The sequence below is a fragment of the Passer domesticus genome, chromosome 2 (assembly GCF_036417665.1).
Source record: "Passer domesticus isolate bPasDom1 chromosome 2, bPasDom1.hap1, whole genome shotgun sequence".
Lineage (NCBI taxonomy): Eukaryota > Metazoa > Chordata > Aves > Passeriformes > Passeridae > Passer > Passer domesticus.
The window spans coordinates 18,026,599-18,054,098 of NC_087475.1; the positions used below are offsets into that span (position 1 = coordinate 18,026,599).

Consider the following 27,500-nt stretch of genomic DNA (forward strand, 5'->3'; position numbering starts at 1 on the left):
ATTTTTTCATAGCTTAATTCCATGACAGAACTGCAAATGTTTTTATAGGCATAGTAGGTGATATTTCAATGTCCATCCTTTGCAAGGTTTAAAGAAAAGCAAAGGAAATAGTGCTCCTTTTTTTTTTTTTTTTTTTTTTGGCTTTGTACGCTTTGACATTTCTGAAGGTAAGTCCTTGGACTGTGGAGCTGGAGAGAAGCAGGGCCACTAAAGATGATTGTGCATCACCCAAATGTTGTCCTTGTCTAATTTTCCTCACCAGGAGTGGTTTGCAGCCTTGTTTGCTCCCTTGCCCCCTATTCTAGAGGCTTTAATTACTTCCCTAGAAGAAAAGAGTTTCAGAGTGTTATAATTGTCCACTGTGGTATTAGTTTAAATAATGTGAGGATTAGTAGCTTGGAAACAGCAGGGCTGAAAGCATGCACCTCTTTGAGCTGAAAAATGTGGTGTACAGTGACACTTGCAGTGCCTGTTTGACTTTGTAAAGATTTGTTTATTTTTCTTGGGCAGGTTCTTCTGGGGGACAAAACATTTCTTCAGAGCCAAGTTTTGGTAAACTTCTGCCATGAGACAGGCAATGGTGTTTCACTAGTTGTAGCAAAATGTGAAGCAGAATTAAAAGGACTCTGTCTCCAGTCTGTTCAACTTCACAGGTCCAAGAGGCTGCTGACACATTTTCAGGCTGTGAAATGTACTGGTTTCTTTAGGAGTTAAGCATGCTGGCACCAATTTTCACTGCCCATACATCTTAAGTCAGAGAGAATTTGCCTCCTGGAGTCTGGACACAGGACTGGCTTCCAACAGCATCCAGGCTCCTGTTCCTGCTCCAGCAGCAGCAGTCTCTGCTTCAATGCTAATAATCCCTTAATGTCACCCTGACAGTTTTCTGAGACAAAGGTCTAATGTTTCCCATACTTCTTTATGATTAATTCAGCACAAGTAAGATAAACTGAGCTCTCAGCAGCTCATGAGACTGGACCTTCAACATTACAGCCAAAAACGGATGCAGTTTTCAGCCTGTGTTTGCACATATTGAATGCTATCTGATGGCAAGAGCTATTGCCCATAAAGTTGTCAGTGACATCAATGACCTTGTATGGTATAATACATCATGAAACTCAGAGATTTGAGCACTAAATTCTCAAGAGCCTTTGAAAATCAAATACTATCAAGAAAGAAACGTCTATATTAATCTAATGTCAGCAGGTCCTTCTCAGTTCTATCTTTACTGCAAACTCATCTGCTCTGCTAATGTGGCAGTGAGAATACAAGCTGCTCTCTAAACAGAGAGACAGAGGCTCAGCTGTGTGAGTTGTCAGACTTGCACTGCAGTCGGGGACTAAGGCAATTTATGGGATCTATTTCAAAATGTGTAATGCTGAATTGATTTCCTTCTGTGATCATCAATGAAAGCAGTATTTCACTTGCATAGGATTTTAAATTGAAAAAATGTATCTCCATTAAGAAAATGCAGTCTACTCAGCCTCTCAGAAAGTTTTATCTCAAGAAGCAGGAGAAGGTGCCCTATATTTATTCCTGATATTAGCTTCCCATCAAAAAATCACCTTACCTTTCCTTCTTCCTGGAGATTACTTCTCTCTGAAATGCTGTATATCAGAGAGTCTGACAGCTTTAATAAATTAGAAGAGAAGTTCAGAAGTCCTGAGATTAAGAAATTTCATTAGAAACTTTACCTAGACTTTCTTGCTTTTACCTCAAATTATGAAGTTACTCATTTAATTCTCATTGGCTGTGCTTTGTGTCATAACAATGCATGGAAGTACTGAGGAAATAGCTGGAGGAAGTATTTAATTTTTTTTTTCAAAAATGCCATCTCATGTGACGATAAGGAAAGACTGGGACAATTTTCTATGAGGCTATTGAGTCTTGGTGATTTTTCAAAATGAGTTTGGAAAACATCTGTCAGCTGCTTTTCTGAAGGTAGGAGAAGGGAAATTAATCTCACAAAGTCTCTTTTCTTTAAAAAGTGGTGTCTGTCATTCTAGGATCATTAATTTTTTAAAAAATCGGTTGTTTGGGTAAGGTATGGTTTGCCTGGGGACATTTTTATGTGCTGCAATTCCACTGCTATACAGTGCTCTCTCAGTCTCCTGCCCAAAACCTTGTTCCACAGGTTTCCCTGTAGCTTGAGATTAACTTTTCTCTGCGAGCATTCTGGCCAATGGGCCACGTCCTCGGGGACATACAACAGTGAGCATAAATAGGCTGACACATTCTGGGAGGGCTTAATAAACAGTATTTCTTAAGGTAGCTAGGAAAAGAAGTTTCATTCTGATTTGGCTCCAAAAAGATCTGTTTTGATCTCCTGACCAGCCTGCTGGGTTCAGGGTGACCTCTGTTCCTACAGGACAACTCTGCTATTGGCATTAACCATCCTCCATCCTCTCTAGGACTCAGCTTTTCACAGCAGATCTATCAACCCCTGAATTTCTGTCTGTCCAGTTGAATTTGTCATTCACAGGGTGAAATTTAAAAGTGTAGGGAAATGCTAGATTGTTGAAACTTTTTATACTGTAGGAACTGAAATTCCCCTCATCTGCCTTGAGGTGCCAACACCCACCTTCCCAGGCAGATGCAGGTTGTGAGGGAGGCTGTCTGTCTGTCTGTCCACCTGTGTGCTCTCTCCTTTGGTGATGGGACTTGCCTGTGCCACTTTGGGCAGTGGGATGGGAGGATCATTTTCTGACTCTGTCTTCCCCCAGGGAACTTGAGCCTGGCCAACATCCTCCTAAAGGCATTTAGATTTCTGCCCTCCACACAAGTTAGAAATAAATGCTGTGTTGCCCTGTGCAAACCCTGCAGTCCCCTCTGTGCCACTCCCTGCCCTGCATTGCTGCCAGCTCTGCAGGACAGGAGACACAGGGGCTGCCCAGCACCCTCCTGTCCCAAGCCTGACCTTCTCCTGAAGCACAACCCTGCTGCTGGAATTTAACACCCCTGCAGTCTTCATTGGATTGAAAATGCTGATGGTGTGTCCCGCATGGCATTAGGGCAAGTCTGATAAGAATGAAAATTAAATACATTCACTGACTCTCAGCTGAAAAATCTGTCTGACCTGTATCCTGGGGTGATGGTTCCTGATGCCTTTGTGTATTTTTTTTTCAGAAATCACCATTTCCCACATGCCAATTGCTCCTCACTGTGTTTGTTTTGTTTTTTAATATTCTGCATGATGTATAATATATTATTGTCAAATACAGATTATTCCACACTGAACTTCTACCTAATTTGATTTTTATTTATTGCAAATTTCTTTATTCTTAAATTTCATACTATTTGTAGAAATTCACAATGTATATTGCAAGCAAATGAAAAACTATGTCAGGTTTAAAATTGAAAAATCTTCAATAAAGGGTACCAGGAGTTGCAGAATAAAGCATAATCTGCATATTCAGTTGAGAACAACATCTGGAAGGGGGGAGACAGATGAATCAGCAGAGCATGTCCTACCTGCAGGGCTATGACCTCATTGTCATCATGGAGATGTGGCGGGATGGCTCCTGTGACTGGAATGTTGGAATGGAAGGACACAGGATCTTTGTTAAGGACAGGCAGAGGAGATGGGGAGGAGGAGCCTCCCTGTCTACCAATGACCAGCTGGAGGGCATGGATCTCTGCCTGGGCATGGATGAGGAGCTGCCTGAGCTCTTTGGGGGCAGGATTAAAGGGAGGGTAGGGACATTATTGTGGGGTGTGCTACAGCCCACCTGACCAGTGAGACTGAAGGGATGAGACCCTTACAGCCTCACATTCACAAGCCCTGGTCCTCATGGGAATTTCTGCTGTCCCAGTGTTAGCTGGATGGGCAAGACAGTGGGGCACAGGCAGACCAGCAAGTTCCTGGAATGCATTAATAATAACTTCCTTCTCCAAGTGACAGAGGTGCCAATGGGGAGAGCTGCTGGGCTGAACTTTGCTCTCCCCAACAAGGAAATGCTGGTGGGGAATGTGAAGCTCAGGGGAAGCCTTGGCTGCAGTAACCACGGGATGGTGGAGCTCCTTAGGGCACCTGGAAATGTTGAAGGCCAGGCTGGCTGGAGCTTTGAGCAAGCTGGTCTAATGCAAGATGTCCCTGCCTATGGCAGGGAGTTTGGAGCTAGATGATCTTTAAGGTCTCTTGCAACCCAAATCATTCTACAATTCTGTGAATCCTGCCATATTTTTAGCTGTTTGTTAACAGGGGCTTGCTAGCAGTATAATTTTGTGGTGAATGGTTCATTTTTTTGCCAGGTCTACCTGCTGGCTATAGAGGCTAACATGCCCTAACAAAATAGAAATTAGACAGAATGGGAAGGGAAGGAGATGTAGAGATTTCCAGAGAAAACTTGTTCTAACTTTTATTTTTTTGTCCTAGCAATGTGAGTGAAATGTGCAAGTTTTTGTCTTCAGGAGAGAAGAATTAACAATTTCACAGAATTACTCATTTTATGTTGCCCATATAATTCTCCAGCTTCACAAACATGATTCCAAATTATCTTTTTTTTTTTGGGGGGTGGGGATGGGGGTGGAAGGGGTATTGCTCTCTGCACTTTTCTCGCACTAGATGCTGACTAAATACCTATTTTACTCTGGTCACAATGGACAAATTGTTATGGGCAGTGACAGTAGCCCTGAATTTCTTTGAAGGCTGGTTTACCAATCCCCATGAGGGTGATAGGGTTTACTAACAGTCAAAACAAGGCATATTTTTTCACGTTTTCTGCATTAAAACCAAAAAAGTGTACTCATCAAACTACATAGAAATTAGTGATCCCTTTTCATTCTGTCTCTATCACAATGTAAGTAAAGTGAAATATTTTTAATGACATTGCCCCAGAGGGTCATCCTTTGCATATTATTTGTGTCTCATTATCCTACAGGGAAATGTTTGCTCTTAACTGTTTCAGAAGGTGAGTTCCTGCTCCCTGTAGCCTGATGTTTGTAAAAATAGTTTGACTTTGTCCCAGCAGCTTTGTGCCTTCCATTACTGAGAACTTGTTGAAGACCACTTATCCTCAAATATCCCAGAGTAGCTCCAAGTTAATGAATGTGGTAATTTTTCTTTGCTACTTGTGCTTTCAGGGTCACTACAGATTTACAGGAGACATACATATTAAACATGGCATCCTGAATAATTACAGTGACTGAGGAACACATTTTTTGGGTCGGGAATTTCCAAGACTTCAATGAAAACTTTCCTCTAAATCAATGCCAACAAGTAAAAGTAATTACAGCTTGTTTCCACAGACAGGTTCCTACAGGCTGTTGGTGTAGAGAGGGCACATTTCCCCCTGAGCTGACACTGCTTTTTTTCTCAAAGTGCTTTCCATGTTTTACCCCCAAAATGCTCCCTCCCACTCACTGTGGCAGCCACTGTTGCAGGGCAGCACAGTTGCTCTGCTGGGTGTCTGGCAGGATGGAACCTCATTTGATATTTATAAAAGTCTTTGAGCTGAAATGATTTACTGTGCAGAAAATGTCCCTGTCTGCTATTTATCCTTGTAAATGGCTGAGAAATACCTGGGCTTTTCATGCTTGCAGCAGCTTGGGAAAAAATATGGTTTTGTCACTGACCATTAAATTACTCATTAGGTTTTTTTTCCCCTTTCTTTCTATTTTTTTTTTTTTTAGTACGTCTCAAGCATGTGACTAAAAGGGCTCATCCTTGGTACACTTTAACAGATAATTCTCTTTGCTGGTACAAATTGAGTGAGGGGCTTGTTCCGGATCTTCAGATGCCTGCCCCAATGTCCTTGCTGGCACAAGAACAGGTAACAAGAAAATACTAACCACCTTTTCAAGCTGAAGAATGAATTAGAGAACTCTTGTTTTGTGGGCTGCACGTGCAGACATCTCCCAGGTCTGCTCTGAAGAGGGCAGGTGTGTGGAGAAGGTCCCTCCGAGCAGCCTGAGGGGATGTGTGGGCTCTGAGGGTGCAGGAGCACACGGGTCTGACCCTCCCTGCAGCACGGCCAGGCAAGAGCTGGCTGCAGACCCCTCTGCCCACCACCCACCAAAGGCCTGTGGGGTCAGGGAGGCTCTGGCACTCCTGGTTTGGGACATGGAGGATGATGCTGGGAGCTGATGCAGAGTGACCCCCACCAGGTGAGGGGGAGGTTCTCTGCAGCCTGCTGTGCACCAGGCATGTCCCACAGCTGGAGGAAGGGCAGGGTCAGGCAGCCCTGCCACACATCTCCATCTTTATGCCTCAGGTAAGCCCTGCACTCTGTACATCATTTTCCAGAGGAGGTTTTCCTTCTGCAGAATCAGATATTCAGATGAGTGGCCAAGCTGGATACAGTACTAAGACAAAACGTGTATACTTGTCACTGTGCTCAGCTCATAATTCTTTAGGAAGCGAAAGTCTTATTTTTACAACATCAGCACTGTGAATCAGTATCTGTTGGCTGTTTCAGAGGATTTCAAGTCTCATGCAAAACAAAAGCCAAGCTGTGCTCATGGACACCAAAGGAAACTTCTACCAAGGCACACTACTGCTGTAGCTGGCTGCTTACTGCAGTCCCAACTTTGCATTTTCAACACAGAAAATGCGGATAGCTCCTGGTCCAAGCAGCTGTTCTGTCTGGTGAGAGGATTTCTTTGACCTGAATATAATGTTGGGAACAGTTCAGATCCTATGAGCTTAACTATTCTACACACCTTCTTCTCCACTGCACCAAATGCCATCTTCCAGGAGCAGGGCAGGGAGACAAGTACATTGCTCAGGGCAGCTGAGTAATTTCACCCATCTTATTAATACACTAAAAATCCTTACCAAAAGCAAATGGGAGCACCTGCCATGCCTGGGATGCTGGAGGGAACAGACTCAGATGCAGGGTCTGGGGACATTTTCTTCGGCTGCTCAAGCAGTTGAGCTGGCAGTGTTGCTTTCTGAAGCCCATTTTTAGAAGCCAACAGAAGTCCCAGCTCTGGACAAGGGTTCAGGAGATCCTGGGGTAACTTTTGTGTAAGTCCACAAATTGCATTTTGTAGAAGTGGAAAGGTGCTGGCAGCTGTCCCCAAGGGATGCTGCTGGGAGGTCCTGCTGTGAGGACAGCTGGAATGTGCTGGCTGTGCCCATCACATGCAGAAGTGTGGAAAGCTGTTCCACATGAGGGAAATTTCTAGAGGTGAGCTCCAAGGTCTGGAAAGCAGCCTGTGGGAGTGGGTGGAAGAGCTTATTGAAATGTAATGTACTGGATAAGCAGTGACCATCTAACCCCAGTGAAACTGGGGAAGAGATGCACTGGGGCTGAAGAGACTCTCCATTAGATACCTCCCTCCCATGACCCTTTTTTCACCATTCCATCTTTCCAATACTCCTGAGCTGTTACTGCTGTGTCCTCCTCATACTGATAGTGGGAAGAGAAAGAAACCAGGGAAAGGCATGGAAAGTGCCTTTTTTGGGAACACCCACCATGCAGGGAACATGCTCCATGTGGGACCTGCCATGTGAATGCTGCTTAGCAGGGCCAACCCAGCTGGCCTCTGTGGCTCTGAGCTTGTTTGTGCTACATTTGGGGTTTCTCCACACTGGGATCAGTGGAAAACTAATTTTTTTTTAATGTTAAGTTTCTGACAAAATTAATATCTTTGAGGAAATAATTTTGGTAACTTCAGAAATGACTATTTTACACTGGAAAGTCTGGGAACCAAAAAGATTTGCCATCAAACCAAAGAATTCCCACTGTTTTTCAAAACTAATAATAAACTGCTAGAAAAGGGGAAGAAAGAAATTTAAATCTGCTCTATGCCTGTATTCTGGTTTCACTTAAAATTTGGTACTGGACAAGACTACCTTACAGTTTGTCAGATGCTGTCAGACTGTGCTGAAAAACCACCACAGATCTCAAGGACTGGGCTGACACTTTTGCTGTTGTTACACCTACTGTCTGCCTGCTGGTGTGTACTTGTCACATGAGATGTTTCACCACACTATTCACCTGGCAGTGTGGGCAAACCAGGATTGCAGCCCACAAGAGAGGACAAAAACATTCCAGGAATGATAAAAATCATAATGATTTGGAAAAGAAACAAAAAAACCCCCAAAACCCACCACCACTACCAACAACCAAACAACAACAACCAAAGAAAAAAACACCAAACAAAAAAACAACAAAACCAAAAAAACCAAAACCCAAACTAGATTTAAACCCACCAACTTTCAGGGTTTGAATTCTTTTTGCCTGAGCAGGAGTGCACACATATGTTTTAAATCCAGTTCAGAAAGCAATGTCAGGATATATTTTGTAACATATGAAGATTCTTACACAGATGTTCACTGAGAGTCAACCGGCAGCAGGTGGTGAAAACCAGATTGTTCTTGCTTTTCTCTCTGCAGGGAAAATGCCCCTAATCTTCTTCTTGACACAATGAAAATACAATAACCTTGTTTGCAAGCTCTCATGCAAAGTTCGTCCTGCTCCTTGGGAAATCTTGGTGCTTCTCCACATCTGCAATGAATTAAACACAGATCCAGGTGCTACTGATGTAGCCACGATGCAACCAAGATGTGTTTGATACCTTCTTCGGGATTTTTTTTTGTTTGTTTTATTTAGAGTCTCTCTTGCTAAGTAAATTTGCCATCCTGCAGATGGGAACAGTTACTTGCAGAAGTCTGTCTGGTCCCCAGCCAGGATGATGGGATGTTTGCAAAGGGAAGTTTCTGTGAGGGTGAGAGGAAGGAAAAGGAAAACATTTCATGTCAGAAAAACTGTAAAAGAAGGAAAGCTTCTGGAGGAGAGACTTTATTTGAGGAAAGGAAATTAGGGGTACAAGAACTGGACAGTATTATTAATTTCTCCAAGGGAAAACTTCTCCATTTTGTGTCAGCTCAAGGATTTCACAGCAGCTTTCCAAAGAAAACCCAGGTACCTCTGGAAATGACACCAGTGCATTAGTGCTCCTGAGGGCAAGCTCTGGCAGATTTAACTGCTGTGATTTAAAACATAGCTGTCCCAGATGTTTGCCTTGCTTGCTGAGTGGAAATTACTGCCTTAGAGGAGGATGTGGCATGTGCTGGGATCTCAGGGCTCGAGTTTACAGGCTGGAGAAGCAAACTGCTTTTATAGGTTTTTGAGCTGACACAATGGGCCACGTACTGAGACAGCTGTGGCACCAGTTTGTGGCCAGTGCTGCCACCCCTTGTCTTGGGTAATCTCTGCTGGGAGTTGGGAGCCAGGCTGGGAACAACAGCTTGGATCAATGCAGATAAATCTGTCTGAACTGTCTGCCAAAACCCTGCTCTCTGAGATGCAGGCACTCCAGAGCTGAGGCTCTGAGGTTCAGGCATTGGGCAATGCTGGTCTTTGGATGGATGGAGATGTTTCACCCCGAGCTGCAGCACCCAGAGGCTGTGCAGGACAAGGCACAGGACAGCAGCCAGGGGTGTCACAGCTGGGACCCTTGGCTGTCAATTCAGCCAGATTTTAAAGTGGATTTCAGCTGTTTACACATACACACCTAATTCTCTGCTCACGATTTAGGAATCCCTTTTACAGTTGGTGAAGACTGACTCTAAAATTCCAATATGTGTTCTCCCACAGCAGACATCTAAAGTAGGTGAGACAAAGCATGGTTTGAAAATGCCTGTATTTCTTCACTAGTGCTAAGGAAAAGCTAGGATTTCTCACCCTGATTCTGAAGTAAATTGAACAAATCTTATTTTTGTGTCCACTTTTCCGAACATTTTATGTAATTCTGTGGTTTGCATCCTCAGAAACCAGGCTGAATTTTCATACCAAGATAAGACTTGCCAGCAGTGCATTTTCATTTTTGTAGCAACATTTGTGCTAATAATAATAATAAAATCATTATAAAATTTATCTGCACAATTTAAAAAACTGATTAGCAAGTGGAAGGAAAAAAAGAACCAAGATAGTAGAACAGTCCATTGAATTACAAAAAAATTTTTTGAAGGAGAAAAAGAAAATTATTCCTTTTATAAGACACGCTGTAAACAGAAAAAAAAAGGTAATACTAAGTGTTGTAGATTCCACTTTACTGTGCACTTCTATGCACTAAGGATGGCTGCACTTGAATAAGGATAAAGTAATTTCTGTAGCTAGGCCTGTTTATGTTGAACTTGGGGGTGTATTTGCTATTTAAATGGAAAATAGTATTGTAATGCTTAAAAGCTCTGTTGTGTCTCTGTGTTGTGTAAGCTGTTTCTAATCTGTATTTGAAGTTCTGTGGTGTTTATCTTGAGGTCCAGGTTGATGTTAAAACACGTTGCACGGAAGTTCTGCCTACTTCCACTTGAACACAAACGGGCAAATATTCAGTGACAGAAAAAGGATTTTGTGCTTGTAAACTATACCAAATTGGAAAGGAAAATAGTTAAAATAGAGATGATCTGTGAGAACAGAACTTTTGCAAAACAGACACAAAGAAATGAGACAGAGATGCTCCTGAAAAAATAATTGTGGTGGTACCAGTTGTGGGTTTCTCTGGGTCTGAATTGAAGGCACTTGAGATGTTAGTGCATGTTTGGACGCAGGTGTTTATTATTTCTTATCAGCAAAACAGTCTCACAACCTGAGTTTGGCAGCGTTTCATTAGAAGGCACAAAATGGCCAACAATCTCTTGTTACAAAGTCTTTTAAGACTAAACTATCCAATTAAGAACTGACACCTGGATTATTTTCCCTTTTCCCAATAACTGATCCCAAAGAGCCGCAATGCGGACTTTTCTGCCCAGTTACAAAATGCCACCCAAACCCATGAAGAAGGAAGAAGCAGCATGAAGAAACCCAGGATGACACCCTGTGCCCTCCATCTTGCTTCCATCCACAACATACTAAAAATCCCAAACCCCGAATTTCTCACCAAGTGATACACCTACACTACTCTCTATAATCTATTTTTCACACTTTTGTGGATTCTAGTCTATCTTGAAGTCTAGGAAACTTTCTCCATGAATGCGGGTCAAAGTCAGTGTTCCCCTGGGGGTCAGGGCACCCGAGAGCAGACAGAGAAATATTCCTGGTGCCATGGGTTTCCACAATAATGAAGACTTTTTTAAGCTGTTCGGTTTGCGATGGTTTGTTTAGGCTGAGAAGTTTTGGTACAAAACCGCGGTGTGACTCAGTGAACTCAGCCGGACAGGGGAGGGGGACACAATCCCCGCTGCGCTTCGCTGCCCCCGCTCCGCAGAGGCGCGGGCAGGCGGCGCTCGCACAGTGGCCCCGCAGCTCCGCGCTCTGGCCCCGCAGCTCCGCGCCTTGCCCGCGCCCCAGCTCCGCGCTCTGGCCCCGCAGCTCCGCGCTCTGGCCCCGCAGCTCCGCGCCCTGCCCGCGCCCCAGCTCCGCGCTCTGCCCGCGCCCCAGCTCCGCGCTCTGGCCCCGCAGCTCCGCGCCTTGCCCGCGCCCCAGCTCCGCGCTCTGCCCCAACAGCTCCGCGCTCTGGCCCCGCAGCTCCGCGCTCTGGCTCCGCAGCTCCGCGCTCCGGCCCCCCAGCGGAGCGGCGCAAAGCCCTGCCCGGGGAGCGGGGCACAGCTCTGCCTGCCCGCGGCTCTGCCGGCTCTCCTCGCATCCCCTGCAGGCAGAGTTTGCTCAACTAGTCGAACTGGCTCTTTCTGTCTCGTATTTTCGGCAAACTAAGAATTTCCTTCCTGATAAAAACGAGCGGCGGGCGCCCCGATTGGGCGTCGCGTTGCAGAGGATGTGACATCAGGCACATCTCTCGCTCGGCTGGGTCGCTGGCTGCCGAGCAGGGCAGCCCGGGAGCTGCTTGGTTAAATCGCAGCCCAGGTGCTCGGGCTCCTGCCCGGGTTGCTGCCGGCAGCACGTCCCGGCTGCCGTGAGGGCTGCTCGCCTCATGCGGGCCCAGCCCGCGCCAGGGATCGCTGCGGCCGCTGGGGGCTCACCGGGGACGATGGAATTTGAACTCTGGAAACCAACCACAAAGTGAAAAAACAGCGCTTGGGCAGACGGGGCTGAGATGGATGATGAGAGAACAAACCAAAATGCCAGCAAAGTGCAAGGAGCGGGGGGCCAGGCATGTGCAGCGCCGCCGTGCACCGCGCTGGTGAGGGGTAAGTGACACCGCCGGGACAGGGCTCAGCCCGGCCGGGACAGGGGCAGGCTGCTGCTCCAGAGCCTGCTGCAGGACAGTCCCACTAAACACCCTTTGTGCTTCTGAGGGGATTTTAAAAAGCTGTTTCTGTTTGATACTGAAATTTTGGTTGTTTTTCTTTCGTGTCATAGAAAAGAGTGGTTGGTTTTGTACTGCGCTTTGTGCCAGCAGAAACAAATGCTGCATTTGGAGCGCAGCACACGAAGAAATAAGTTGGAATGTGTCGTGTTTGACTTAAATTAGTGCCAGCAGGAAGCTCAGCACTAGCTCAATTTCTTCCTTTCTTCCTTTCTTCCTTTCTTCCTTTCTTCCTTTCTTCCTTTCTTCCTTTCTTCCTTTCTTCCTTTCTTCCTTTCTTCCTTTCTTCCTTTCTTCCTTCCTTTCCTTCCTTTCCTTCCTTTCCTTCTTTCTCTTCTTCCTTTTCGCCTTTCTTTTGATTATTTTAATTTTTGCTCTTCATTTTTCTCTTCTCCTTTTTCTTTTTCCTTTTCTTCCTTTATCTTTTATCCTTTCCCCTTGTCTTTCAGATGATCAGACCTAACTGCTGTTTAGGCTGAGTGTACTGGGTTGTTCTGCAGTGGCATTGCTGTGACCAATGTGCTGTTGTGAGCAGTTACCCAGACAAATGGTCTCACTCGGGTCATTGCTCTGTGTCTGGCCCAGAGCCATTGAAAATATGACATGGTAAAAAAAGACAAGTAATTTAACTTCATATCCGGAGCTGCATGTGTTCAATGTCGCTCTGTTTCTGTGAAGTTACTCCTTCATCTAATGGCAAGTGCAGATGGAATGAAATTCAGAAAATGTGGCAAATTCAGAAAACGTGACTTTATGCTATCCCTGCTCTTTTCCTGGGCTGTTCAGGATGTTTCCATTAATGTCAAGTTGAAAATTAAGGCCATAGAACCGAAATGCAAGGCTGACCAGTCTATCTGCAGTGTTGTCTGCCTGCCCTCGTGTGTGCCACGTATGAACAGCCTGAGGCTGGGGTGAGCAGGCAGGCACAATGTTATTATTAACAGTGTGAAACAGAACCAGTCCACACCAGAGATGAGCTCCAGTAAAACGGTGGAAGGAGGGAATCCCACATGGCACAGTGCTGCACACAGATCATTTGGTCCTTTGAAGATCAAAGTTTAGTCCATTCCTTTTGTGTCTCCCTGTTCCTTAGCAGAGTCAGTAAGCTCTGCTGGCAATTTCCAGCAGGAATGTATTTGGCTCAGGCTATGTAGATCACAAACTTTAGGGCACAGTCTTTGAGTGTGAAAAATACCATTTGTAATGCTGTTCTATATAATGCCTTAGGATTTTGCATCTGCAGATATGAGTGCAAGAGCATACCTTCACTGGAAGGACTTAAGAGCCCCTTTCAAGTTGTGCTGTACGTGAGAGGCATGGGAGGAAACCAGCCTGGGGACAGGCACAGAGTGCAATGCCCTCACATGGTCAGAGGTTGGAAAAAGTCGGTTCAGCCATCACCACAAAAACCAGTGCTCTAGAAAGGTCCTGTGAGAGCACTGGGAGCAGTCAGAATTTGCATGTGTGCATGGTTATTGCTATAAGACTCCCTCTGTATACACCACCCTGCCAGTGTCACGTGCCTGAGTGATGGCAATGCCATCAAATATGACCAGAGGTTTAATGTGACCTCTGGGCTGGCTGGAACTTTCTGCAGTGGGAGGGGAGCTGGGTGACCCAAAGCCATGGAAAGCCAGTGGGATTTGGAAGTCTAGATGCTGAACTACTGGGGTCTGACTGAGCCTCCCTGTGGACTAAGGTATGGGTAAATTTAAAATTTGGACAAATTATGTTGTTTCTTTGTGAAAGAGCAGTTGTACCTGTTTTTGACAGTCAGGAGTCCTTGTTTCCGTGGTGGTGCAGACAATGAACAGCTATGTCCCCCACATACACTGGCCTTGCTGTTCCACATGCAGCTCTGGTGGCAGAGTGCTCTGGGCACATTCATGAAAGTCACTAGCTCAGGATTTTGAAAGCCCGTGGTCAGCTGGAATTGACATTTGCTTAGGACTTAATCAAATACAATACAGATCTGTTATATTCTGACAGTGTGCCTCCTGTGAAGTGTAAGAGGGCAGTGAGACAAGGAAATCCGCTGCAGCCTTTCTCTTCTACCAGGCAAGAAACTTGAGTTCCAACCTGGAGCAGGCAGAAAATAGAAATATGGTTATTTGCCAGAAGGTGATGCCTTGGGTCAAGAATCTGGGGAAATTTGCCATCCCTTCCAGGGGGGTTGCCTCCCTGGCATTGCTGCAGGTTAGAGGTGCTTGCTGCAGATGCAGGTGGGGCAGGAAAGACATCAGCCTGGGGCTGTGCAGTTCATGGCAGCAGATCTGGAATTATGCCATCACAGTTAGTCATCAGTCAGGCCTTTAATCCTGCTCCTCCCAAGGTATCCAAGGCTGGTGTGATGGACTCCATAGGGCTCCACTTCCACCTAGGATAAAACTCTAGGTTTCTCTCAGTTACTGAGCTCCCAGATAGATTATGTGTTAGCACATATCTCTTTTATTTTTCACTGACATGTGTTTTTAATGCTTATATGGTCAATCTTTTAATTCATTGTTAAAACTTGGAAACTTGCAAGCCTATAGCCAGTCCACAGATGGCTGGTCTGTCTCTTTTTAGAATTTCAGCAGAAACCTCTCTTTTCTCAAGCAAGGACTGAATGAATAAAATCTATACATGGCTATGTCCCTCTTATATCATCATGACATGATCATATCATAATTTGGTACAATGCACAGGTTGGTACAGGCACAAGCACCTGCCAATATTTGTGTGGCCAAAAAAAGTTCAAGTTGCAGCTCAAAAAACTTGTACTTCAATGTAGATTTTTAGAATATCAATAAACATACTTCCCTTATAACTCATGCAATTTAGGCAATGGCATTAGTTTCTAAATGGGGAAAAACTCTTTACATACTCTGGAAACAACTGACTGTAACACAGGCAGGACCAGTAAGAACAACAGCACAGTCAGATAAGCATCACTTTGACACACATCACTTAGAGCAAAGCTGTTTCAGTCAGTTAATCATTCTGTGCTTTAATAATTGTAGCCTAGTTTTCCTATCCTTATGAACTAGAACCAGAGCCCAGAATTGGCTATTTGCTAAAGCCAAAGGATGTTTGGGAACCTGATAAAACTGTGTAACTGTAACTGTTGTAGGATGCAGCCCATGGAGCATAGAAGGAGGCAGGCAGAGCTCAAATAATGCTAATAACAAAGAATGCAAATTTATTTAAAAGCTAATTCATAGACTTATAGCCAGGTTTAGATTTGAAGGGACTTTTAAAGGTTGTCTAGTCCAGCAGCCCTGCAATGAGCAGGAACACCTTCCACTAGATCAAGTTGCTCAGAGCCCCATCCAACTTCACCTTGAATCTTTCATCTTTCCACAGATGGGACATCTACCACCTGTCTAGGCAAGCTGTTCCATTATTTCACCACCACATTTTTGTGTCTGGTCTAAATACAAGTTATTTTCATTTAAAACCTGTACGATCATCAGCTTATGTGTAAACATTCTTTTAAAGAATTATAGTGGCTTACTAGGGTATTTTTGCTGAAGGCAGACTTCCCACTGTTAAGGATTCCATTCCATGCATGTATTCTAATATGGTTCCTGAGAACCTCAGCAACTCAGCCAGCAAATTGGTCACTGGAGTATCTCTGTAGGTAGTGGAAGGAGAGTGGGACATCCCCAGAGAACAGCAAAATGTCTTTCCACAGGAAGTTGTGTGAAGTGCCCTCTGTAAAGGCTTCCCTTCCTTTCCAGGGGGAACCTGGGACATTGACATAGAGCAGACACTGGGTTTTGAATGCTGGGATGTAAATATCTCCCAGAGGGATTATTGCTGTCAGTTGGCTCTGAGCCATGACATCTGTAATACTGAAGATCTCCCCCTATTAATATTTGCACGGTATATACATGCTGTACCTCACTTTGTAGTTTCAACAATGCAGAGAACACAGCTATTACTTAAAATGCACCACTCATAGCAAATGCTGTAAACTGAATGTCAGAATCAACAGGTAGCACAATTTGCCTCCTTGTACTTTGGTCCCTTCTCTTGCCAAGTGTTGTTGACTCTAGTCCAGCTCTGAGCAGGGGTAAATGACTGATCAGCTGAACCCTCTTCAAAACATATTCCTTTTGAGATAATTGGTAAAATGTAATAAGTTTGTGAAAAAAAGGCCCTGGAAATAATTCAGAGACAGGGACAAGCTCAGCCAGAGCCAGGTGACATTCTGCAAATCCCTCTCCTGTCTTCTGGAGGGGAGCACAGCCGTGCAGTGCAAGCATGGGATGAGTTAAAAATGCACCAGAGGAGATACTGTCTCCCTCACATTATCTGCTCCAAAGAAATCTTGGCAGCTTAAATAAAGTAGAAGGGAGGTCACACAGTTGAAGTAAAGTACGCTAGCAAAATAGAGTTTTTAGCCTTTTTCCTGTCTTTGTTTTTGTACAGACTTTGTTTCAGACTGGTCTCCTCTACATGAGGCCTCTATCCATGGGCGTCTGCTTTCTCTGAAGAAGCTCATTGAACAGGTACCTCTCCCCTGGGTTCATGTGGTGCACTAACTTGGTGATGTACTGAACTATCCTGGGTGATGTATTAACTGTGGCAGAGGTAATGGGCTCACTGGGATCTCTGGATGGCCGAGGGCAGCTCCTCTGCACCTCCTGTGTGTGCCTGTGAGCTGTTTCTGGTGCCCCAGCTGAGGGGCCAGCTCTGGACCCAGTCATGGGTCTGGTTGATGCTTCAATTCAGTCATCCAGACATTGTTTCTGAAGTGCCTGAGCATATCCCAGGGCCTGGTCCCTCCAGAAGGTCAGGGATAGGTAGAAATTATTTGTGAACCTCACCAATTTGTTTCTTCAAAATACCTGTGAAGGAGATAATGGAAAGGGATTTGGAGAGGCATTGGAGACTCTTCCAGCTTAGACTTCTGGAGCACCAAGATTGTTAGAAACAAAGGATCTTATGGAATCCAACCAATGTTTCTGATGCATTCCTTTCCTTCAGTGGTTGCCTCGAGGCAAAGAGCAGAAAATACTTCAAGAGCATTTCAGGGTTCAAGCCAGTCAAACAACCAGAATATACACAACCACTGGACAGTCCACTAAGCTTTTGTGCTGGTTTTCAGGGTGTACAAGGCAGGGCCTGAGGTATGCTGTGCCAGTATCCACTCCAGCCAAAACATCACAGCCTCTTCATCCCCTTCACCTGCTTACTTTCTGACATGAATAGCTCCAGGCAGTTGAGGAAGGTCTAGTTAAATAAGGCTTTTAAAGAAGGGTTTTTGTGTTTTTTATTGTGGATTTTTGTATGGGGGTTTTAGTAGTTGGTTGTAATGATATTTTCCATTATCTTACCAGGGGAATGATGTCAATCTTGTTACAGCAGACCAGGTGTCTCCTCTCCATGAAGCCTGCCTGGGGGGTCATGCTGCCTGTGCCAGTGTCCTGTTAAAACATGGTGCTCAGGTGAGTAGGTGTTGGACAGACCAGACCACTGTCTCTAGTGTTAGTATGGACAGACCAGACCACTGTCTCTAGTGTTAGTATGCTGTACTACCACACTTTAATGCCACATGGTGTCATGGCAGAGTATCTCTGTGATTTACAGTCTGTACTTAGCTCAGCTTAAGGTACTTATGAAAGGCACTTCCTAATAAAGCAATCCAAAAAGCACAGATATAACCAGCAGTTGTTATTGTTCTTTAGATGAGGATGTGACCTGTTCTCATCTTTCACAAGAACAAGGGGAAGTTCATCTTGCAAAGTGTTTATAATCCTGCAGCAGTTAAGGGTGTGTTTTGTTTTATGCACACATTAATCTTATCACTATCAATACGCAGAATCTTAAGTAGAGGCATAGGAATGTTAGGTTTAGCTGACAAAAAATGGGAAGAAAATGGAAACAAGATGCAAGTAAAATGGTGAAATGGTGTCTCATGGCCACTACTTTTCAAGCTAACTTCAATATTATAGTGAATAAGAAAATTAATTCATACATATGTTACCTTACCAGATATTACTTTTTAGTTTAAAACGTAAGAAAAAAAATTAGAAAATAAGGAAGGATTGCGCACTTTAAGCCAAAAACGAACTGTTTCAGGAGGGGGCTATAGATTGATGTGTTTCAGCTAAGATGACTGAGAAGTGATCGTGGTCTTACATTTAGCTTGGTAACTCCTGAGAGACCCAGAGACCCTGGAGTAGCCCTGATGATTTTTTTTCTTTTTTTAGGAGAATCTTGGGGACAATAAAAAAAATACTTTTTTAATGATCATTTTAATGAAAAGTTATAGTCTTCAGAAGCACTGGGGTGTTTTGGCATGGAATGAAATAAAAAATATCGAAAACCCTATTTTCTGCTGAGAAACTGGTTAGTTGTCATCAATTTTGAAATACCAAGAAGAAAAAAGTCTTGCTGGATTTTTGTGTTATTTTCCCCCAGGTGAATGGAGTGACTGTTGACTGGCACACCCCACTGTTCAACACTTGTGTCAGTGGCAGTGTGGCTTGCTTGAATTTACTGCTGGAGCATGGAGCCAGCCTACAGCCACCCTGTGACCTGGCATCCCCCATCCACGAAGCAGCAAAGAGAGGTAACCCCACAGGCATCAGCTCTCCTTTCCATGCTGCTAGCAGCGTGTGGAAGTGGAGGGGAGAGATAAAGAAGATCATTTTTGTGGTTTGGGTCATGTAAAATGCCTTGCTAATTGGTCTCATCATGAGGTGTGCAGTTCTTCCCAGCCCTGCTTCTCCTCAGGGCAGGTCAGCTCAGCTGTCAGATCCTCTGAGTGCACCTGGAAGGGAATGCAGTGTCCAGGCCAGCTGCCTACAATGTGAACATTTGAGGGAGACGTCTGGCTGTCTTCAAAAGGACTGGAGAGAAACATGGAGTGATTCATCTCATCTGCAGTAGACATCTCAAATGAGTCAGATAAAATGTGAGGGCTTTAGCCTGTGAGGCTTTAGCCTGTTTTGCTGAACGTGGCTTTTCAGCTCCTCTTTTGTTTGCTGGATCCATTGGAGTGGATGAAAGTATTACACTACCACCTCTTGACAAAACATTGAATCTTTGCCAAACAACACTGCTGCAACAGAGAATTTGCTGAAAAAAAAGCCTGATCTCTGTGATTTGACTCTTCCTTTATCCCTTTTAAGGTCATGTGCAATGTGTCGAACTCCTTGCGTCCCGTGGGGTAAATATAGATCACAACATCAAGCACCTGGGTACTCCGCTTTATGTAGCATGTGAGAACCAGCAACTGAACTGTGCCAAGAAGCTGCTTGAGTCAGGTAAAAACAGAAGTAAAGAATGGTGTACTTTCGTTTCCTGAAACATCTGTCTTTGGGTTATCTTTGCATCAAAGATTTAGAGGAGCTCCTGCTTTGGGACCAGGAGATGCTTCACTCCTAATAGCAGCTCTGATTAAATGTGGTAGCAGGATGATCAGGAATTCAGTTTAATAGCTCCCAACAAAATAATGGGTGATCCTGGATTTCACATGGCTGATTGTGCCTGGAACAAGCTATTCTTTCCAATGTCTGTGCATGTGATGCTGCAGTTATTTGAAGTGAACAGGAAGAAATTTAATTTTTAATTTTTTTTACCCCCTCTTTACCCAAAACAATTGATTCAGCCACTTTTGCATAGTTTTGATTTCCAATGAGTTCATGAAAAGTTGGAGACATTTCCAACACAGAAGAAGGTTCAGCACTGTATCCTTTGCATCACACAAAGGTGTAAATCTAAATGCTTGGATAATTACACAAAACCACTTCTTGTTATCCACATTAGTACAGGTCTTCTAGCCAAAGGGGCCATATACCTAAAGTAGCCACATAACTGGTACAAAAATGATGCACCAACAAAGCTACTTTAGAAAAGACAAGCAAAAATCATCTATATCACGTTTTGGTAGGTCACTGTTTAGTACAATGACCTTTTTTGGGAAGAAGTCAAATACAAATTAATCTAAATATTTTTAATTTAATCTAAATTAAATGTTTGGCAACTATTTTCTTTTTTCTGCTATTTTTTTTCTGCTGCCCTCTGTATATGGGAATGTGTACTATAAAACCATTATAGTTTTGAATTAGTTCTGCAGATCGCCTTCCTTAGGGTGTTTTAGGAGCCATTAATCCAGGGTAATGAATGGGGGAACTCTCATCAGGGATGCTTATGCCCTCTTCTATGAAGGACCTCTAGAACTTTTCCATCCTCGCATTTTTTCCCTAACAGATACTTTGGCATTTGGCAATCCCACCAGCTTAAGTTTCCAGTACAGAGCACATTGAAATCCTGCCTTTATTTTAAGGGATGGGAAGCAGAGGTGGGCCACAGGTGGAGCTACACCTTTGTCTTGCTTCAAGATACCCTTGGGCTGGGCTGAAGGTGAAGGGTGAAGGACTGCCTCATGCACCATTCCTCTGGGATTGTTTTCTTAGTCACAGCCCCACTCCTCAGCCAGTGAGAGCTGTGCTTGTGCAGATTGTGGCACCAAGCCCCAGCGTGAGGGAATCCAGCTCTGGGTGCAGGCTTCAGCACTTGTGTGTTATTCAGAGAAAGAGCAGCTAGTGCAGTGAATGAAGATGGGCTGCTGTGCAGTCATGGCTCTTCTCATTGTTGTTTGCCCCTCCTGTTGTTCAGGAGCAAACGTGAACAGCGGCAAGGGCCTGGAGTCCCCTCTGCACACGGCTGCCAGGAATTGCAGCGTGGAGCTGGTGAAGCTGCTGATGGACTTTGGAGCAGACGTTTGGGTGAAGAATGCTGAAAACAAGAGGCCAGTGGAGCTGGTCCCACCTGGCTGCCCTCTGGGCCAGCTGTTCCTGCAGAGAGAAGGTGCCCCTTAGAACTTGTTTTAGGGAAAGCCCACACAGACTATTGTACAAGGCTATGCTATTCCAGGCTGCTAGCACTAGAAATTGGGAATAACTGGGCTTGCCTCCATTTGCTGACATAGGGACATTGTTCAAGTGCCAGAATATAGTGGTGAACTAACAGTGATAATGATAAGAAAAATAACCCATCCTGAACCTCCAGATTTTTAATCTACTGCATCAGGATGCAATCATCTTGAGCTTGCTATTTAATGCAAAATAGAGTTTAGAGTGAATAAACAAGCAGAGACCCCTTAGAAATAAATTAGCTTTTTTCATTACCTCAAACTTTGAATTCAGTGAGAATCTGTCAGTTCCCTTGTGTCAGACAGTAGTAGACCCAGGAGTGTTCCATGGAGTGTGCTGACAAATGCAGGCAGCAAATCACTTCTGATGGGAATTGAGGCTAGGCAGTGAGGATGAGATTTGAGATCTCTGCATGTACAGTAGATGGTCAGGTTTGTCTCAGCACAAATTCATAAATGCAGATTTGCAACCCAAAAAAATTTAATGCATGTAATACGAAAAAAGGTATATCGAAGAACTTGGTTTTCAATTCTTTGTCCTTTACTTTTATTCTTGGGTCAAGCTTTTACACAGATGCAAATGTAACTTTAAAATTAAAGACTACATGATTTTTTTTTATATTAAGGAACATTGCACAGGAATGATATAAGGAATTATGTATTTATATTCATTTATACACTAGACTTTCTCTAAAGACCAACCTTATGTGTTGAATAATAACAGCAGTATCAAACCATAAGCTTAAACTTTAGTAAGAGTCTATTTCATATTTTTAAGTTAAATAGTTTCAGGTAGTTTTATTTTATTTTATTGATTATGAAATCTGTAATGAATTATGGAGAGAAATGTTACTTATTATTGAGGGAAATTAGAATAAGATCCATAGTGTCTACTCATTTTTATATTTGTGTTCTTTCTTAGATTTTCTCAGTCAGCAAGCTATATACATTACTAAATAATCTGGATTTTAACTATTTTAAACAAACTGGTAATTTGTTTAAAACAGTTACACATTGATGAGATTCTTGCCATAGAAAGGTATAATTGGAATAACAAAGTGATCAGGCCCTGCTTGAAAAAGTAACATGAAAGTAGCATGGAAACAACTGTTCTGTGGATGTTATGCATGAGCAAAGGATATTTGGTTTCCCAACCTAATCTACAGCACACGGAGCAGTGATCTCTTGGAGTTCCAGTCCCTGCTGCATTCAATTCCTGACTCCTGTGGCACTGCATGTGTCCTGTTTATTTGAGATAGAAAAACATTTCAGGCACGCCCTGTGGTGCTGGCCTGGAAACACTGCTCAGGCTGAGCTGACAGCATGGGCAGCGAGGAACTTTTCTAAGTGAAATTCAGCAATCAAAACCAGAAACAATAAATGCCTGAAGGGAATTTTCCTGTGGAATAGTGGTTTTTCTGATGTTCTCCAACGCGCCCTTCTCTGAGTGGGGTCATGCCTGTGGACAGCTGATGTCTTTGGCTTCTTTGGCTGCCTGAGCAGGATCTGATCTAGGAGAGTGGTGCAAGAGCTGCTCTGCTGCCATGCAAGGCTGCAGCCCCGCAGTCCATGGCCAGGCAGGCTGCAGGGAGCGTGTTTGGCCACCAGAGATGAGCTGGTGAGTCCCCTCCCAGGACCAGCCCAGGGCAGGTGCAGCACATGTGGTGGTTCCCTTCCTAGCAGTTCACTGTGCTGCTGGACCATCATACCTGCTTACATCTCAGGGACAGTCCTGCGTGTGGGTGGGAGAATTAGTGAGTGCTCTAAAAATGTACTGTGTGCTTGTGTTTGCAAAATATTTTCCAGTGTAGTGTCACTGCTTGTGTTTTGATAAGTCTTCATGTTTTGGGTTTGGTTGTTTTTTCTTTTAATGGAAGCTTTTGTTTTTTTAATGAGATGTTTGCAGGCAGAGCCTTTATCTGTGGGATCAGAGTCAAGCACGAGCACAGTGTGATACTGCAGTAGTTTAGCTAGCTTGCCTTGTTTTGTACCCACAAACAGGGTGACAACTCATAGGCTGGCTCCTACAGAAAAGTGCAGCCCTTTGCACAGTCCTTGTGATAGCACAGCAGCTTTCAGCCCAGCAAAGCTGCTGGAAATGTGGTGTCCTGAATGAGGGAAGTCTCAAAGGCTAATCAAAGCTGCCACCTCACCTTATTTTTGTTGTGGCCTCCCTCCCTTCCCTCTGCTCTGCAGGAGGGAGGGCATCTAAACTGTCCCTTCCCAGCTCACTCACCTGCCTCTTGCTTTCTGCAGTGTCCCTTCTCATGTCCTCCCCATTCCCTGCATCCAGCCCCCTCGTTGGTGGCCATCTTCTCACCTGCCCTCCCCAGCCCCTGCCACCCTACACACTCGTCACCCCTGTGCAAACCATGCTCTGCAGGGCTGAACACTGATGGCTGCTGCAGGTAGAACTTCACATAGGAACTTTCTCTTCCTGAAAAGGACTTTCACTTAGATGTTTTTATAAAGTGACAAAGATTCTTCAACAGGGCTCCCATCTATCAATATGGGACTGGTTCACCTGGAAGGTTTAAATAAAGAACTACAAAGTGCTCCTTTTGCTATGTGTTCATTATCACTGTTATGAAATACACCTCAAGAAAGCAGTGGACTGAAAACTTTGATCTCACTGGGGGAGTGAGAGGAGGGAAGGGCTTTTAAAGTAGCACCACTCATCTCTTATCAGACACTACAAACATTTGTACAGCTTAAAAGGGAAAGACTGATGCTGCTGATGCCAGTTGAGTGCTGACAGAGTGACGAGGCATGGACTGGATTGCAGCTGGGCAGATGTCTTTTGGGGGATGCAGGTATGACTTCACTGCTGAATGTGAAAACCTGGTGAGAGGTGGGTTGCAGGAGGTGGGTTTCAGGTTTATAGTCTTGGCATTGTAAAGCCACATGTGTAACCTGTTCCCTGGATCTTTCTCAGGGCCACTGTCCTTGATGCAGCTGTGCCGCCTGTGCATCAGGAGGTGCTTTGGACACAAGCAGCATCAAAAAATAACTGGACTTCTCCTCCCAGATGAGCTGAAACATTTCCTTCTCCACATTTGAGCCTTTTCATGTTCAGAATGGTGCCTTTAATAACACAGCAAGGTTTGTTGACATTTTCATCCCTAGTGTTGCCAGTGTTTGCAATGATAATTTATGGCAGTTTTTGGTCTCCGGTAAAGCCTGGGTCAAAGAAGCACAGGGCTGACCAACTCACTCAGTCCTCAATGCCATCACTCCCACCAAATCCATTTGGAAAAAAACAATCCTGCATGGCTGAATGGTGAAGCTTGGAAATGTGATGTGAGAGCCCCCTTGAAAGCACAGAAAATTTGAGTGACATTTTAAAATAGATCTCCCCATTCTCTGGCACAGTTTCCGAGGTCTTGTGGTTGACAGCCCCTTACAGCAGTAACAGTCCAGCAGTAACAGCATTTCATGTGAGCATTAGACACACCAGGAGAGCTGCAGAGAGCTTTCTCTGTAAGCAGTGCTCCCGTGCCTGTCCTCTGTGAGGGCTGTGCCCGCAGCACCACGAGGAAGGGGAGGGAACCCAAGTGAGCCCAGCTGCCAAGCAAGGAAGGCCCGCTGGCAGAAGTTATTTATTTTCTAAGAGTATCACACTGCCAACAGATGAGCACCAACTGACAATCATTTGCATTTAGGCCAGCGTCTGAAGCAAGTATTTCTGCCCTGACAGCAAATAGGTCACTGCTGATGGCAGCTCCATACAGTGCCATAATAGTGGGGCAAAAGTTTTTAATCATCCATTAAAGAAAATTACTCCTGATATTTGAGACATAGAGGAGCTACACTTCAGAACTAGCCATTTTCTCCTTGTAGCATGTTAATTTTCAAGGACACAGGCTAACAGGCTATCAGTAGCAGGCATTGAGTGCTCCTCTTTTCTGCTCTGAAAATTAGGTGGTATTTCAAAAGGATTTTTCAGCATGCATCAGAAAAACAACAGCTTCTACACCCCTTCTCCACCCAAGAAAATATTAAGAGTGAGATAATATTTTCTTTTCTGAGAGAGTTGCTACCTTATTCATAGCATTTTCCATGGGAGTGGTAATAATAATGCATCTAATGTGTGGTCATAAAACAAACAATGAAATCAAAGTCCATTCCAAATTTAAAAACTGTGGGCAATTACTGCCCCTGCTCAGTTGCTGAACAGTGGGATCAGTGTATGACATGTAGTTCTTATTCCACTGAGGTTATAAGAACATTATGTCATTATTATAAATAAAAATTATTTCCAGCTAAACATTAACACTGGGCATTTTTTCTTTCCCTTTCAGAAATGGGTCCTGCTGCCACAAACTGAACTGCAGTTGTGACCACTCTGCTCCCTTGGGTGCTCCCCTGGGGATATCAGCTGCCTGATGGATGTGGGAGCAAGAATGCTGAGACTCCAGCTCTTCTTCCCGTTGCCCTGTTTCCTTTAGAGCTCTAAACCAAAGTGCCTCTGCGTCACCTGGAGCAGCAGCATTCCCAGCACCCTCAGGGGCTTCCATGCACCCCTGAACCAAAGGGGCAGCCACACACTTCGGTGCTTCTGGAGATCCTTTTTCACTTCGCTGTGGAGACTCCATAAGAGTGGGCTGGGAGTGCAAAAACTGCTGACATCACTAACACCAGCAATGGGAGATACAGAGCCCTCAGCTCAGGAGTGGAGAGGCTGGAACCTTCAAATACATGAAAGCTGATTTTGGTGTTCACCTATGTGCCAGTGTGAGCAGTGCCAGCCTGCCTTGTGCAAGGGGAAGGTTAGAGAGGAGAGGTCACGTGCTACCTGCATGCTGGTATTTGATGTAAATCACAATTCAAATCTTTGTCTGCACAAATGACTGCTGGCTATAGGTACCCAGTGTGATGGTTTGATTCCTTTGTGCTGACCAAACACAGCTCCCTTGGGTTTGTGGGACACTAAATAGTACCCTAATGGGACAAAATGACAAACACAGTTAGGTCTCTACCTCCTCTGGTGATAGAGGCACTTGGGAATGTGTCACTTATCTGACCCAATTTATCACACATGTTTGAGCCATGTAAAAATCAACTGGCTGGTTTAAGATGGCCTTCTATATGGTTTCCCTCATGCCCAGGAAGAAAAGCAGACATCTGTCTTCACAGAGGTTAAATAAAAGCAGATGTCTGGGATGGGAAAGGTATATTCTAAAATCACTGTCTTAGTTAAGCTGAATCTGCATTGAACAGGCAAGGAATGGACAGTGAACCTAGTGCTTAACTGGGACATTAAAGTGTGCTTTGGTGACACAGTGGAAAGCTGGAGATCCATCTCATTATATTCTAGATGATGAAGAAACATTTTTGTACGTACTAATTTTATTTTTACCTTTAGGCATCTTATTTTGTAACTTCAGCCAATGGATTCATAGGAGTAATTATAATACCAGGAGAAAATTGCTCTGAGAACCAGGTGAGGGTGCTGCTTCTAGTTTGCTTTTCTTATGAAAATTTCATGGTATGACTGTGTTTACTTGAATTTCTCTGCCCAAGTGGAATTAGGATGAATTCTGCATGCTCAGTTTGTATCATCTCAGTGTGTGTACTTATTTATTTTCATAAAAATCATGGTCAACACTGGTGAATTACAGCTTTATGCATCAACACTTATCCAGTTACAAACTGTAAAAATACAAGATGCAGACTGAATAAGCTCTTTATAGGTGAGGTTTGGATTTTTTCTATATTTGAAACCATTCAATATGTAAAGCAGGACTTAAATGATTGTCAGGAATATATTTAATCACATTCTTTTCTATTTTTAAGTGAACAGTTTAATGGTAGTTAAGCCACACAATTTTGTAGGATATTTTCTCAGAAAATAAATATTTCTTACTGTTTTGCTTGTTAATTTGTTTTCATTCTGTTTTTAAATAATAAGCCTAGTTTTGTGGCTTGACTGATACAATGGAATTTTGAATTCTAATTTCTTTCAATCCCACCTGCAGGCAGGTAGTGAACAGAATATTTCCTTCAAATAAAACTATAGTAAATATGAGGCTAAAATGCAAATACTGTACAAATCTTGCCTTTTGTTGATGTTTTAATGTAGAGCTGGACTTTTGATATTCCTTCTTTGCTCACTTGAGGCTTAGTGAAAAGGAGATAGAGATTCCACAAAGCAGGAGAAGATGCAATTTTAGATGGTCGCTGTCTTCAGCTTGGTTTGGGGGTTTTGGTGTTTTGTTTTCTTTTTTTGTTTTGGTTTGGTTTTTGTTTTATTTTGGGTTTTTTCTTTAGTTTTTTTGGTTTTTTAAACTGATTTGCATAAATCTCTTTCTCCTGCCAGCTAAGCAAAAGGCACCTGCAATGTTCTGGTGCTGTTGTGTGTTTGTACACAGCAGGAACCCTTTCCTGGAAGTGACTGTGGAGATCCCATTGTGGTCAGAAGCCCAGCAGGGTCTGTCAGTGCCTTGGGTAGCTGTTGGCCTGGGGAGGTGTGCAAGGA

General features: G+C 43.9%; 1 protein-coding gene and 1 long non-coding RNA gene across 4 annotated transcripts; one reads left to right on the forward strand and one right to left on the reverse strand.

Moving 5' to 3' along the window:
- Positions 1 to 6,166: 6,166 nt before the first annotated feature.
- Positions 6,167 to 11,550, reverse strand: LOC135293459 (uncharacterized). Its single transcript, XR_010355578.1, has 3 exons — positions 9,463 to 11,550; positions 8,271 to 8,665; positions 6,167 to 7,156 (listed from the first exon to the last, which is right to left on the reverse strand). It is a non-coding gene; the product is annotated as an uncharacterized LOC135293459 (long non-coding RNA).
- A 344-nt stretch (positions 11,551 to 11,894) lies between these two features.
- On the forward strand, positions 11,895 to 26,903 carry ASB9 (ankyrin repeat and SOCS box containing 9). 3 transcript variants are annotated; one of them, XM_064407631.1, is made up of 8 exons: positions 11,895 to 12,034; positions 16,570 to 16,649; positions 17,481 to 17,588; positions 18,565 to 18,715; positions 19,278 to 19,412; positions 20,767 to 20,958; positions 23,958 to 24,124; positions 25,324 to 26,903. In XM_064407631.1, exons 1-7 carry the CDS (start codon positions 11,941 to 11,943, stop codon positions 24,080 to 24,082), a joined length of 885 nt encoding a protein of 294 aa, XP_064263701.1. In that variant the 5' UTR covers positions 11,895 to 11,940; the 3' UTR covers positions 24,083 to 24,124; positions 25,324 to 26,903. The 3 variants fall into 3 exon arrangements, with proteins under 3 accessions (XP_064263701.1, XP_064263702.1, XP_064263703.1); XM_064407632.1 differs by lacking the exon at positions 20,767 to 20,958; XM_064407633.1 differs by lacking the exons at positions 20,767 to 20,958; positions 23,958 to 24,124; positions 25,324 to 26,903 and adding an exon at positions 20,359 to 20,743.
- The last annotated feature ends 597 nt before the right edge of the window (positions 26,904 to 27,500 follow it).

Excerpts from the sequence above, each read along its gene's own strand:
- ASB9 (XM_064407631.1), top strand. The coding sequence starts at position 11,941 with ATGGATGATGAGAGAACAAACCAAAATGCCAGCAAAGTGCAAGGAGCG. Across the intron at positions 16,650-17,480 it reads TGAAGAAGCTCATTGAACAG|GGGAATGATGTCAATCTTGT; the intron begins GTACCTCTCCCC and ends TTATCTTACCAG. Across the intron at positions 20,959-23,957 it reads GCTGTTCCTGCAGAGAGAAG|GGCCACTGTCCTTGATGCAG; the intron begins GTGCCCCTTAGA and ends GATCTTTCTCAG.